The sequence below is a fragment of the Neovison vison genome, chromosome 13 (assembly GCF_020171115.1).
Source record: "Neovison vison isolate M4711 chromosome 13, ASM_NN_V1, whole genome shotgun sequence".
Classification (NCBI taxonomy): domain Eukaryota; kingdom Metazoa; phylum Chordata; class Mammalia; order Carnivora; family Mustelidae; genus Neogale; species Neogale vison.
Window position 1 is genome coordinate 150,298,308 of NC_058103.1, and position 12,021 is coordinate 150,310,328.

Sequence of the window (12,021 nt, forward strand, 5' to 3'; positions counted from 1 at the left end):
GTCTAGCACCCCCTCTGACTGTCCCTGAGCCTCAGGACCCTGGCTAGGGCTCCAGCTTGCCTTTGGCCCTCCAGCCTGGGGCAGACTTTAAAGAGCTATCTCAATTAAAAGAAAAAAACAACAACAATCCAATTGACTTGCTAATGAGTCAACAGAGGAATCCATACAAGGGAGAAAGCAGCCTGTGCCCAGCCCCTTACCTAGAGCTGCCCAAGGATGTGTCTCTTTCTCTCCCCGGTTGCGGACCCCCGCCTGCTCATCTCTCCCTCCGCGTGCTGAGTCTCTAGGGCACCAGGCGGGCTGCTCCGCAGAAGTGGACCTTTCTGTTCCAGTCCTGCGCCTTCTTGTTCCGTGAGTCCAAACTGCCAACAGGCCGTTGTGTGTGTCAATCAGAAAATAGGGTTTTATATCATGAAACGGTGGGAAAATCCTGGATTTCGGGAGAAATGTTTCAGTAGAGAATCCCGGTGAATGACTGGAGAGGGGACGTGTGGTGGGGAAGGGGACTGGGTCCCTTTCTACCTAGGAAAGCCGCTGATGTGTCCCCCGGGAGCAGCCCGACCGGGGTACCCCCTCTTCCAGCAGCAGCAGTCTGTTTTCAGAACCCGGCGTGGGCCTCCGCTCTCTCCAGTTCTTGTCTAGGAGCCCAGGGGCCTCCTCACCCCACGCCTCAGTAGGATTATCCTGCTGATTAACGTGGCCACACTTAGAAAATGTAAACTGTAAGAAAACGTTACTTTGAGGCTTGTCCATATCACGCTGAAATAGTTGGGGGGCGCATCCTTATTTCTGAAATACGCTTATAAACGATGTTGGGGGGGACAGTGAATAGATGGAAATAGAGCAGAGAGGGCAGAAGGTCGGCGACCCCTGGGTCCAGGCTGGGAGGAGGCAGTGCTCAAGCTGCAACCTGGGCGGGGAGGGTGGGGAGGAGGGGGGATTCGGCTTCTGTCCAAGCGGAAAAAGGAAGCTGAGAAAAAATTTAAGTCCTCTCCTGGACTCTGCCATGCGAGCACAGGCCAGGTTCTTACTGCAAGCCTCTTTCTTGAGTGGTAAACACGAGAGAGCAAGGAAAAACATCTGTGCCTGCATTCTGTTTCCTGAGCACCGGTCACGGAAAGAGACAAAAGGCAGTTTGCAACGCGCAGAGCCCCACTGGGTGCGAGGGTCACAGACGTGCGGATCCGGGCAGCACCTAGCGCTCCCCCGCTCAGCCTGGCCAAGCCTCCCGCCTTCGTCTGCCCAGACTCCAGCCAATCTGGGCTGCCGAGGCCACCTTCGCATTACATATGCACACGGGCCTCCTTGGCAGGGGACTCGCTGCAGACGCGCACTCCTGCTCCCGAGAACCGGAGGACCAGCACGGAGCAGCTCCCCAGCAGAAGCCTCCTCCGTGGCGGGAGCGGACCCCTGAGGCCGACCCCAGAGGTCACTGGCAGCAGGTCAACCCCCATGAAAGCTTCCAAGGCATGTCCGCGCCACCGAAGCCGGAGGAACACAGGCCAGCACTGCTTGTACCAGGAGTCTCTGCTGCTCAGGTGAGTGGGTCCCCGCCCTCCGCCCGCAGAGAAGGCAGGTGTGTGGCGGAAGGGGGGCCCGAGTCCCCAGAGCCTTGCTGCAGCTGCCCCAAGGACAGAGCCCCCAACCCAGTCCCTGCGCCTTCAGAACGGACCCAGAAACTCCCTTCTCCGGGCTTTTGTACCGCGGGGCTGGCCACCTGCTCATTGCCCGGGGGACCCGAACCCAAGCTACCCCAGGCTGGCCGAGCCCACGGGCGTGCACTCTCCGTTTCCCCTCTGGTGACTCGGTCGGCAACGTCAAGCGAGAGCCGGAACCCATCCGTCAGAGTAAACGAGGTGTCTGTCGGAGAGGGCTTCAGGCTAGGAAGAAGGGGGTGGGGGAGGAGCTGTTCGAATCCGTTAGATATTTACAAAGGTATATTAAAACCTCCATTAATTTGGAGAAACTGGAGAAAATTCTCCTCTAAGTAAAAACCGTCGGAACCAGGGAAAAGCAAAGGAACGGTTTTGTGTCACTTGTTGAGCAAAGACCACAACACTCCCTGGTGCTGATCAGCCGTCGTCGGGTTAACACGTTCGTTGTCCCCGGGAACAGGTGCGTCTACATGGGGAACACGGTTCCCCTACACGGGAACTCTTGCCCTGCGGCATCTGCCACGTAAACCGGCTCGGCTGCAGTCTCGCTTCTAGACGCTGCCGGCCGTTCTGCCTCCACCGTCGCGGTTTGCGAGAATGGAAGTGGGCACGCAGGGAGGGTCTCTGGAGGGCAGCGCGTGGCTCTGCTTTCCTTTGCCTCCAGAGCTGGGGGACAGGAGGAGCGCGGTCTCTGAAATGAGCGGATGATCTCCATCGGCCTGAAACAGAGGTCGCCCATCCGAGATGCGGCTGCTCAGGAATTGCTCATAAGCGCCCTCTTGTCTCCTTCTGTGGTGTCCTCTGAAGACACCTTACGTCCAAGGAAACTGTTTTCTTTCATCGACCCATCAAAGCCGCAGAGTCCGATGGGTGTCCTTCTGGGGTTGCCCAAGGTTGCCAAACTCTCCCTCTGCCTCCCTGGGTCCCTGTCCCCCGACATGTACAAACCTCAGACAGACGACCCTGGGGCAGCGAGGGGCTGACCGTGCCCCGGGCAAGCGCTTTGCTGGAAGCCACAGCACTAATCAGATTTCCTCCTTCATGCTCCGATCCATGCAGCAACCTGGATGACAGCTTTAATGCTGAGGAGGCAGGGGACAGCGCTGATCCGGAACAGATCTTCCAGAATATCCAGTTCCAGAAGGATCTCATGGCGAACCTTCGCTGCAGACCCTGGACCATGGGACAGAAGCTGGGAGCACTGAGGTGAGGGCTACGGCGGCCGTTTTTGATTATTGCGAATCCGCTTCCCACGCAAACGCCCTGAGCTGCCCACGGAGACGAGCACAGAGACCCACGTGAGAGGGGCAGGCGCCTCGACCTGACTCAGAGACGTCACAGGGCCTCAGGGTGGCCAGGGTCTCTGCGAGGGTCTGTGTACGTGTGTCTGGGTTGGGGTGTGTGTGTGTGTGTGTGTGTGTGTGTTGATGGAATTGGTGGTTTTCTACCTCCTTTCAAACACTAGATTTTCGCATCGTGTCTGCAGGTGCACAAGATACCCTAACAAGTCTATAAGCCGGGAGGGAAACAAACAGTAATTCCCCCTGCCGGGCGGTTACTCCCTCTGGGGGGAGCCAGACTCTATGGGAAACCAGAAAACCATGCTACCGAGTCGCACTAGGAATCCGAGAGAGAACCCGGAACAGCTGAGGAGCGGCCGCTGGGCTGCCGGGAGCTGACCGCCACCTCCCAGTCCTCAGCTGAGCGACGCTGGGTCGCTCTCTTAATTTCTCGGCCACTTTCTTTCTCTTTAAAGTTGAGGTGATGGGGCAGAAAGGCACCTGCCACCTGCTTCCAAAACCCGTGCCCTGTTAGGCAAGCAGGTGTGTGTTGAACACTCAGAACCCCAGACGGCCCTGAGAGCTGCCCCATCAGAACGTGCGGGAGAGACGGGCCCGTGTTTTTAACACACATTCAGGTGGATTCTTTCACTCACTGAAGTTTGAGATCCACAGAGAGGTCCGAGGTTAACCGGCTGAGCAGCGACCGTGCCCCCACTGTCTCGGGTATGTGGAAGTCACGCCCCCGCCCCCGGGGCCTGATGGACGGGGCAGAGGGAGTTCACTGCATGGTCTTAATGAGCTACTCTGACCTGTCAAACGGGCCTTCCTGGAGAGACAGGCAGCAGCCCCACTGATCCGGCGCCCCACAGAGACAGGATCGGAAGCTCGTTAGCGCCCCTTTCCCGATGCCAAGCACACAGCCCCTCAGGCTTCCCATTTGTCTCCCATCAGATCATGGCTTTGTTGGCTTCCCCGGTAGGCAAGACGCAGCGGGCCCCCGGGTTTGGCTCAGCAGATGGCTGAGGGCACCTGTCATTTCTAGTCTCAGCAGTTTCTGGCTAACCCTCCCTGTCTGCTGTCGGCTCCCACCCTGTGTGTGTTCCCTTGGGCGAGGATGGCAATTTCAGATGGAAGACTGATTCTCAGAGATGTGAAGTGACTTACCCCAGGACACACAGCCTCTGAGAGCTGGCCCTGAGCTTTATTTAAAGCCAGACTTTCTGACCCTGACTCCAATGCTCTATTGAAATACTGGAACTCAGCCGAAAGAATCATGGGGACAATTTATCCTAAAACCAAAAAAAAAAAAAAAAAAAAAATAGTGTGTTGTATCCAAATTTTTTTTTAAGATTTTATTTATTTATTTGACAGACAGAGATCACAAGCAGGCAGAGAGGCAGGCAGAGAGAGAGGGGGAAGCAGGCTCCCTGCCAAGCAGAGAGCCCGATGCAGGGCTCGATCTCAGGACCCCGAGATCATGACCTGCGCCGAAGGCAAAGGCTTTAACCCACTGAGCCACCCAGGTGCCCCCAGAATTTTTAAGAATCATGCAGAAATGCTCCTACTGATTCCTGATCACTGCCTAAAAGGAGTAATCAGTAATTACTAATTAGTAATTAATGATCATTAATTATTAGTATGAGACTGAGTCTTTTCAACCTGCAGGCAGAGCACAGCGAATGATAACTGTCCCATCAAAAGGGCAAACCAGGCCTTCGGGGCCGATGCCTGGCCAGGGGCTCAGCCTGGTGACAGGGCCCCCCTCCCCCCAGTTTTCCTGGGCCACCAGTCAGGCTCCCGGAGGAGGCTCGTCCTCTGAGCACCTCCGTTTATCACCCCCTGGTCCCCACGTCTCCTCCTTCATCACCTTGAGAAGCTACTGGAGCAATGCCTCCCTCATTGGACTTGCTGAGGCATCTGGAAAGCATGGTGACCACTGAAGCCTGACCGCGGGGGTAGCCAGCGAGGGGGGCTGACGCCGAGGAAAGCAGGGAGCCCTCGCTGAGTCTGGAGCGACAGACACCTGTCTGGGAGGGCATGGCGCTGGTTCATGGCCCTCGCAGGGAAGCAAGTGGGTGGGACCCTTACGTCAACATGGGTCTGTGTGGAGGTCTGGGGGAGGTCGTCCGCCCTGGTAGCACAGGTCTAGGCCCACCCTCGCTCATACTCTAAACGCCGCCGCCACTATCTCCCAATACTCTCACCTCGGGACCCCTTCACCCTATTAGTTAGGGGCTCTTTCTGTGCAGCGACCCTGTCTATGTATCTCTTTGTCCTGCTCTGCTTGACCCAAGTCAGGGCGCAGAAAATGTTTGCAGGAAGAAAATTGTAGACAGTGAGATGAAACAAATTATTCCGCTTGTAGAGGTCTCTGCCTTTCAGCTGCCGGGCAGGGTAGGACGTCAACCCTCATCCTCGCCTGCAATTTTGGTTCTGACCGGGATGAAGCCAGGGCATGGGCAAGGCCGCGGAGCTGGGATGATGGCAGGGAGGGCACAGCGCCCCCAAAGCCAGCAAGCACTCTGATGAGCTCACGTCTCACTCGGGGGAAGGGAGTCCGCTCATTCCTGCGTCTCTTAGGGAAAGGCTCAGCCGCGGTGGGTATTGCTAAGAGGCTATTGGGGTGCACATGTAAGACCTCCCTTGCATGAACGGGGCAGACTCGAGACCGAGGGGCTCCAAGAACAAAGCCCTTCAGCACTGAGCATACTCAAGTGGAGGGGGCTGGCCACCCATCACGAGGGCTCATCAGCTCAGTGTCCAGGAGGTCGCCTTGAAAGTGACTTTCACCTCTAAGCGTCCTTGACTGCTGTCCCTCCCACGGGTGCTGACGTTAATTGTCTAATCCGGCTACTCCTGTAGGTGTGGATTGAACCACTTATCCCAGTAAATTCAGTGCATTTCAAGGATCAGCCCACCGAGGAGGTCAGTTAGCGTGCTAGTAGTTGGTGTAGGCTGAATCGGGTTCTTTGTGGCCGTGTAGACAACACCCTTTCCTCGAGGCAGGACTCGTAGTCTCGATCTGACTTTCACTTCCAGAGACGAGGCTGCAGGAGGAAGGCTGCTGAGGTTAGGGGAGGGGTGAGGCCCCCAGGGCTGCTGCCAGGAACCCCCCTCCCCGCCCCTACCTGCTCATGATTGATTCCCAGGCAACAATCAGGGAAGGGCTTTAAGAAATTCATTGAAACCCATTTCATCATTGAGTCATCATTTTCTAAGAATTTAATCCATTACATTTTTTTTCAGAAAGTTTTTTTTTTTAATTTCTTTTCTGCGTAACAGTATTCGTTGTTTTTGTACCACACCCAGTGCTCCAAGCAATCCGTGCCCTCTCTGATACCCACCACCTGGTTCCCCCAACCTCCCACCCCCGCCCCTTCAAAACCCTCCGATTGTTGTTCAGAGTCCATAGTCTCTCATGGTTCACGTCCCCTTCCAATTTCCCCCAACTCCCTTCTCCTCTCCATCTCCCCTTGTCCTCCATGCTATTTGCTATGCTCCACAAATAAGTGAAACCATATACTTGTGTCTCTGTGCTTGACTGATTTCACTCAGCATTTTTTAAGAGCGCTTTCTGGTTGCTGGAGGTCAGGAAAGGAACGAGTTGCCGACCTGCATAGCCTCGCCTTGCCGTGGCCGCTTCTCCCTCGCCCTTTGGCCGCTCCTGTCGCACGTTCGCCCATTCAGCCAAGATAGCGGTGGGGTAAGATTGGGTAAGATTGTGCTCACTGGCGTGGTTTTGTCCTCTCAGGCGAGCGAAGGAGATTGTGCTGAAGTTCGAAGGGCGGCTGACCAGGACCCGCGGCTACCAAGCAGCCGGCGCCGAGGTGAGAGCCTGCGTCCGCGGACACCCCCACGCCCGCTTGTGGTCCTGGGGCCGGACGCTGCGAGCCGCGGCTCTGTCACTGCACACGGGCCGCAGCGGCCGTCACAGCAGCCGCAGGGAAGTGCTGCGAGCTGCGAGGTCCCCGTGTCCCAGAACCCGGAGCTTAGTCCCGGACGCGGTCACCTACCGATGGGACACGGCCTGGGGCAGCCTAGCTCATCCGAGAAAGGGCGTCCTCCCTTGAGAAAATGACATGCTCCCATCCATACGTGTAGGGGTTGTTGTTTTGTTTTGTTTTTTTTCAGTGCACATCTTGCAATGAGAACGTTCCAGATCTATCCCAACGCCCACTTTATAATCCAATGCTAAGGTTTTTGTTTGTTATTTTTTCCATTCAGTTCCTTAAAACTAACTTTTAGTATATATTGAAGTTATCTGTTTGGAGAGATGCTACAATAATTTTCATAAATGTTTAGAAGGCAAGGAAAAAACATGCCCTTAGTATCTTTTTTTAAAATCTCACATTCCAGTCACTGAATATATAATTTTCACGGAGAGGATGTGTAGTATACAAGCCTTTCTCTTTCTTCTTTTTTCACTTAACCCCACACATAACAGAAGGATTTTTCCATGTTGCTCCTATCATTTTCCATGACAGACAAATGCATATTAACTTAATTAGTTATTTGTCTGCTGCTGAATATTTAGGTTGTCTGTAGTTTTTCATTATCATTACTAACCCTGCAAAGACTATCTTTGCACATATTGCTTTTCCGACCTTTTATTTGTTTATTTAAAATATATATTTTAGTTATTTGAGAGAGAGACAGCACAAGCAGAGGGAGAGAGAGACCATGATCAGGGAGAGAGGCAGAGGGAGAAGCAGGGGCAGAGAGAGAAGCAGGCTTCCCGCTGAGCAGGGACACTGACTTGGAGCTTGATCCTAGGACTCTGGGATCATGGCCTGAGCCGAAGGCAGACACTAAACAGACTGAGCCACCCAGGCGCCCCCTTTTCCTATCTTTTAAAATTTCTCTCCTAGGATAAATGCCAGAAATATAATCACTATAAAAAATGTCATTTTTTGGCTCTTGATAAATATTAATAAGTGATTGTTCAACCCTTGATAGTTGATCTTGCCATACATGACAAGTTTATGATTTTCATAATATTCTTTCAAATACTGGATATTGTATTTTTTTAAACTTTGTTATACTTTAACAGACAAAAGCTGACAAATGCCCTTTTCAGATTTTTGAAACAAAAAGTGTTCTTCCTGAAGTTTTCCTTGAAGCTGACCACAAATTTTACATGCCTGAAAAATTATAAAATCTCAAAGGATCCCCAAGGTTCTGCCCTGGCTGTCCCCTCGTTTTCTTCAGACCCTGCCTAAAAACTCGAATCTAGTCCTAGGACCAAGATTACCCATGACTGCCCACGCCCGCCCCACGATGATGTGGCTTACAGATGAAATACAGAAAACAAAATTATCTTTTGAATAATTAGCATATGTGCTCCCTCCTTTTTTTCCCTGCGTAGTATGAAATGCTGTGGGAAAACACTTGGGGAAACTGGAAGGTCCTTCTGTTGGGTTTAGGCAAACTGTCGTACATCAGAGTGAAAGTTACCGCCACTTTTGGTCACAGAAAGACCGGTGTCTTCACACTGTGCTCCTCCCCCACCCCACATTCAGAACTCTGTTTCTCCACCTTATTTTACACTGGAAATGCTATATTTTTATATGAACTGCTGGGGACCAGCATCTGCTCCCGCTGCTGGGTAGAGAAATCCGAAGGCGTCTAGCCAGCGGCGTACTGCCTGCAGCCCGTCTGTGTATCGTCCTCGGTTTATACCCCGAAGACGATTAACTATTTTCCAAATAAGAAATTTTGTGAGCTCCCCATTCTCCGTGACCCCCAGCACTGAGATCCCCGTCCCCACTCAGAGCGGCCGCACAAGGCATCCTGGGGAGCCCTCCCCTGTTTCCAGCCCACACCCCCCGTTCACGTGGGTCTCCACTCGACTCCAGCTCGTTAGGGACAGTCTCCCTTCGGCACCAGCGCGTGTCTGTGCTTCTGAAGGAAACCAGCGTGAGTGTGTGGGACCACTGGGGTCGGAGGAGCCACAGCGGCACGAGTCAGGACACCCAGGTCCCTCTGCCATTGGTTCCCTGCTCTGACGTTGGCTTTCATGTTTGATTCTCAAGGTTCCTTCTGGTCCTAGTAGTCTGTGTCCTTGTGTCTCACACGATACCAATGAAGGAGGTCACCGTTCCCAAGAGCCTTCGTGATGCGATTGGGCACCTGCCCATGATGGTATATAGACTCCGTGAGCTCCTGGCAGGTCCCCCGGCTTCCACGTACCGTCTCCTGCTGTCCAGGCTCTTCCACAGTGACCTGCTCACGCCAGCCCTTACTTAAAATAATGGTAGATGAGAGAGAGAGAGAGATACAAAGATACAAACACAGATACATGGATACAGGGATACACAGATAGATACACAGACAGATACACAGATACATAGATGCGCTTTCATCACACCAAGAATTAAATCTAAGTCCTTCCCGTGACCCACCTGATCTGGCCATTGCTTACCTATTAGATCTCACCCCCTCCCCTGTCCTCCATCCTCTACTGTAAAACGCCCAGCACAGTTTTAACATCTGTGCTAACTCACAGATGTGACTGGGCTGCCCTGCCCTCCTGGACAGCTTCTCTACCAACTTATTCTTTCTTGAAACATCAATTCCTTTTCTCAAGCCTCAGCTCACATGTGACCTCCCCACACGGACCTCTCCTGATCCCCTTGTTTAGAAGAGGTTTTCCTCCTCCTGATGGACCATGTCCCCCTGTGGCACTGACTCGTCCACTGCTTCCCCCTCTCTACCTGGACGTTAGCTGTGCAGCAGCTGACATCTTAGCTGTCTTGTCCGTTTGCAATCGTGGTACTGGAAACACAACGTAGGTGCTCGGTACATGCTCTGAATGAACTCATTTTTCACGAACTGTAGTATGTGTTGTTAGAGCATCTTTATTCCAATATGTACAGGCCATCCCAAAAAGGAAAGAACGAGCTTATTCTTTCTGATAGCCAGTAGCCCAAGCCCACAATTAAGACCTATTTATTCCAAGCCCAGCTTTTGTTTTGTCTTTGCATTGCTCTTAAAATCTCAAATTGTTTCAGAGTTCCAGGGCTTTCCCTGGAGATGCGGGGCAAACAGCAGAGAAGTGTGTTTTCCCTGCCTTACTGAGTCTTGCCATCAACAAATCACGTTTTTCCATCTCATCTACCTCCAGGAAGCTCCTGTGGGAAGCTAGAGTAGTCTTGCCTCACAGCGTGAGCGTTGAGGGTTTAGGGCCGTAGGAGCTGCATTGGAGGCCCCCCACTTCCTGCATGAGCCCAAAGGGCAGGGGAGGAGGTTTTGCATCTCTTACCTCCAAAAATTGCTCCGCGTTAGTGTGTTCCTGGCACTGACATTCTCATTGAAATTTAACTAAAATTTAAACTGAAAGAGGAGTTCTGCCTACCTCTGATGGAATCCTGCTTCTCATGCAGACGAGGAAATTGAATCCTAAAGAAAGAAAATCCCTTTTCGCACAGTAGGATAGCAGTGGAGCTGGAACTCCGGTGTGAGGCCCCCACGCGGGACCCCTGATTCTTTGGGACGTCATTCGCAGTGGGCTAGAGACTCAGAGTTCTCCAACGCCAAACCCACCCCCACGGGTGTCTGAGCCCCTGCTTCTGCTTGCTACAGGGCATGGAAGAGCAAAGGCTTTGGTGTCCCCTGCGTGCCACAGCGTGTGCGCCACAGGGAAAATCCCGCCACGGGAGGCAGGCTGTGATCAACGTGACAGGGTTTCCATGTGGGGGGTTTACAGGGAGAAGGATCTAGTCCTCTCTCCGGAGAAGCCGGGAGAAACTCCGTGGGTGTGGCTAGGTCTGAGCTGGGTCTGGAATCCGGCTCGGAGGAAGAGCAGTTGTGCCGTCTGATAAAACTCGAACAGCTTCTCATTTACAAGCAGCCGCTCCGGCCTGAGCAGACACATTCCCGAAGGACAGTATCGCGCGCATCTGCCTCAGGACCACGTGGCGTCTCTGGGTTCGGAATGCTGTAATCGCATTTGCGAGCTTTCCTTCGGCAATGAGATCATTGGCTTTCAACACGAACCCAGATTGTTTGTGTGTTAAGAACGAGCAGCTCGCCAATACTGTGGGGAGCTGACCCGGTGAGGACACGTTCTGCTTTATTCTCCTTGGAGGAAAAAGAAAGAAAAATAAGGATTTTGAACTCTTGGCAAATGCATCTTAAACACACGAGATGAATTTCCAGATCTCACCACTGGCAGCAGTGGCCAGGAGCGAGGGTGGGAGACAGACACGGTCGCGGGACGGGAGGTACACGACGGTCTCTCATTCAGCGACTGTTCTAGATTCCTTGTCCCCCAAACAAGGCACCGTGATCCCGGGGGCAGTTTGCTGGTCACGTGGATTCCTGGACCCCACTCCTGGAGCGGGGTCAAATGGGGGCCTTTGGACATTATTCCTCAAGTAAGTTTGGGTACTTGTTTTCATGCCCAGAGCAGGAACAGGAGGAATAAGGCAGGTGCGACCCTGGAGCGTGAGCGCCTCGTACAGACAGCACAGCTCAGAGCCCGAACCAGGGGCCTCCTGCACAGAGGAGACGAGGAGGCTGCTTTGGCCCTCGTATTGCCCAGAGTCCTGCAGAGGCGTGATTAAAGGCATCAGACAGTGTGTGTGGGAGCCCGTGCCCCACTCGGGACCTAGCATCCCAGGGTCATTGCCGCGTGGACCGCTGTGAAGTTCTCTAACCCTGCTCTCTCCTTTGCAGCTCTGGCGGAAGTTTGCACGTCTGGCCTGTAACTTCATGGTCATCTTCATTCCCTGGGAAATGAGGATAAAGAAAATTGAGAGTAAGTGTGGGCGCTCGGAGGAGTGTGGCGGGGATGGGGTGCCCGTGGCCTGAGAAGGAGGGGCCGGGCGTCCCGGTGCCCGCAAGTCGCCACGGGGGCCACGCGGACATGATGTGGAGCGCGGCTGGACGTGGGACCGTGGGGGATGGAAGACATCTGTCCCACCGCGGCCGCTGGACGGCAGCGGCCCCACATCCCTGCGGCTCTGCTGTCCCGGCCTTTCCTTCCGAAGTCGACCCGGCGCGGACCCCGAAGCATCCGCTGAGAAGCCGCAGGAGAGTGGGAGGGTCTTGTGTGAGCCACGGCCAAGCAAACCCGCAGCAGT

At 53.7% G+C, this 12,021-nt stretch overlaps 1 protein-coding gene across 1 annotated transcript in view; it reads left to right on the forward strand.

The window, feature by feature from the left end:
• The first annotated feature begins 1,452 nt into the window (after positions 1-1,452).
• The window catches only part of TMC3 (transmembrane channel like 3), a 35,206-nt gene continuing 24,637 nt past the window's right edge, over positions 1,453-12,021 (forward strand). Inside the window, exons 1-4 of the mRNA XM_044230070.1 lie at positions 1,453-1,538; positions 2,715-2,861; positions 6,690-6,765; positions 11,615-11,696. Of these exons, the coding sequence (XP_044086005.1) occupies positions 1,453-1,538; positions 2,715-2,861; positions 6,690-6,765; positions 11,615-11,696 (391 nt within the window). The remainder of the gene's footprint in view (positions 1,539-2,714; positions 2,862-6,689; positions 6,766-11,614; positions 11,697-12,021) is intronic.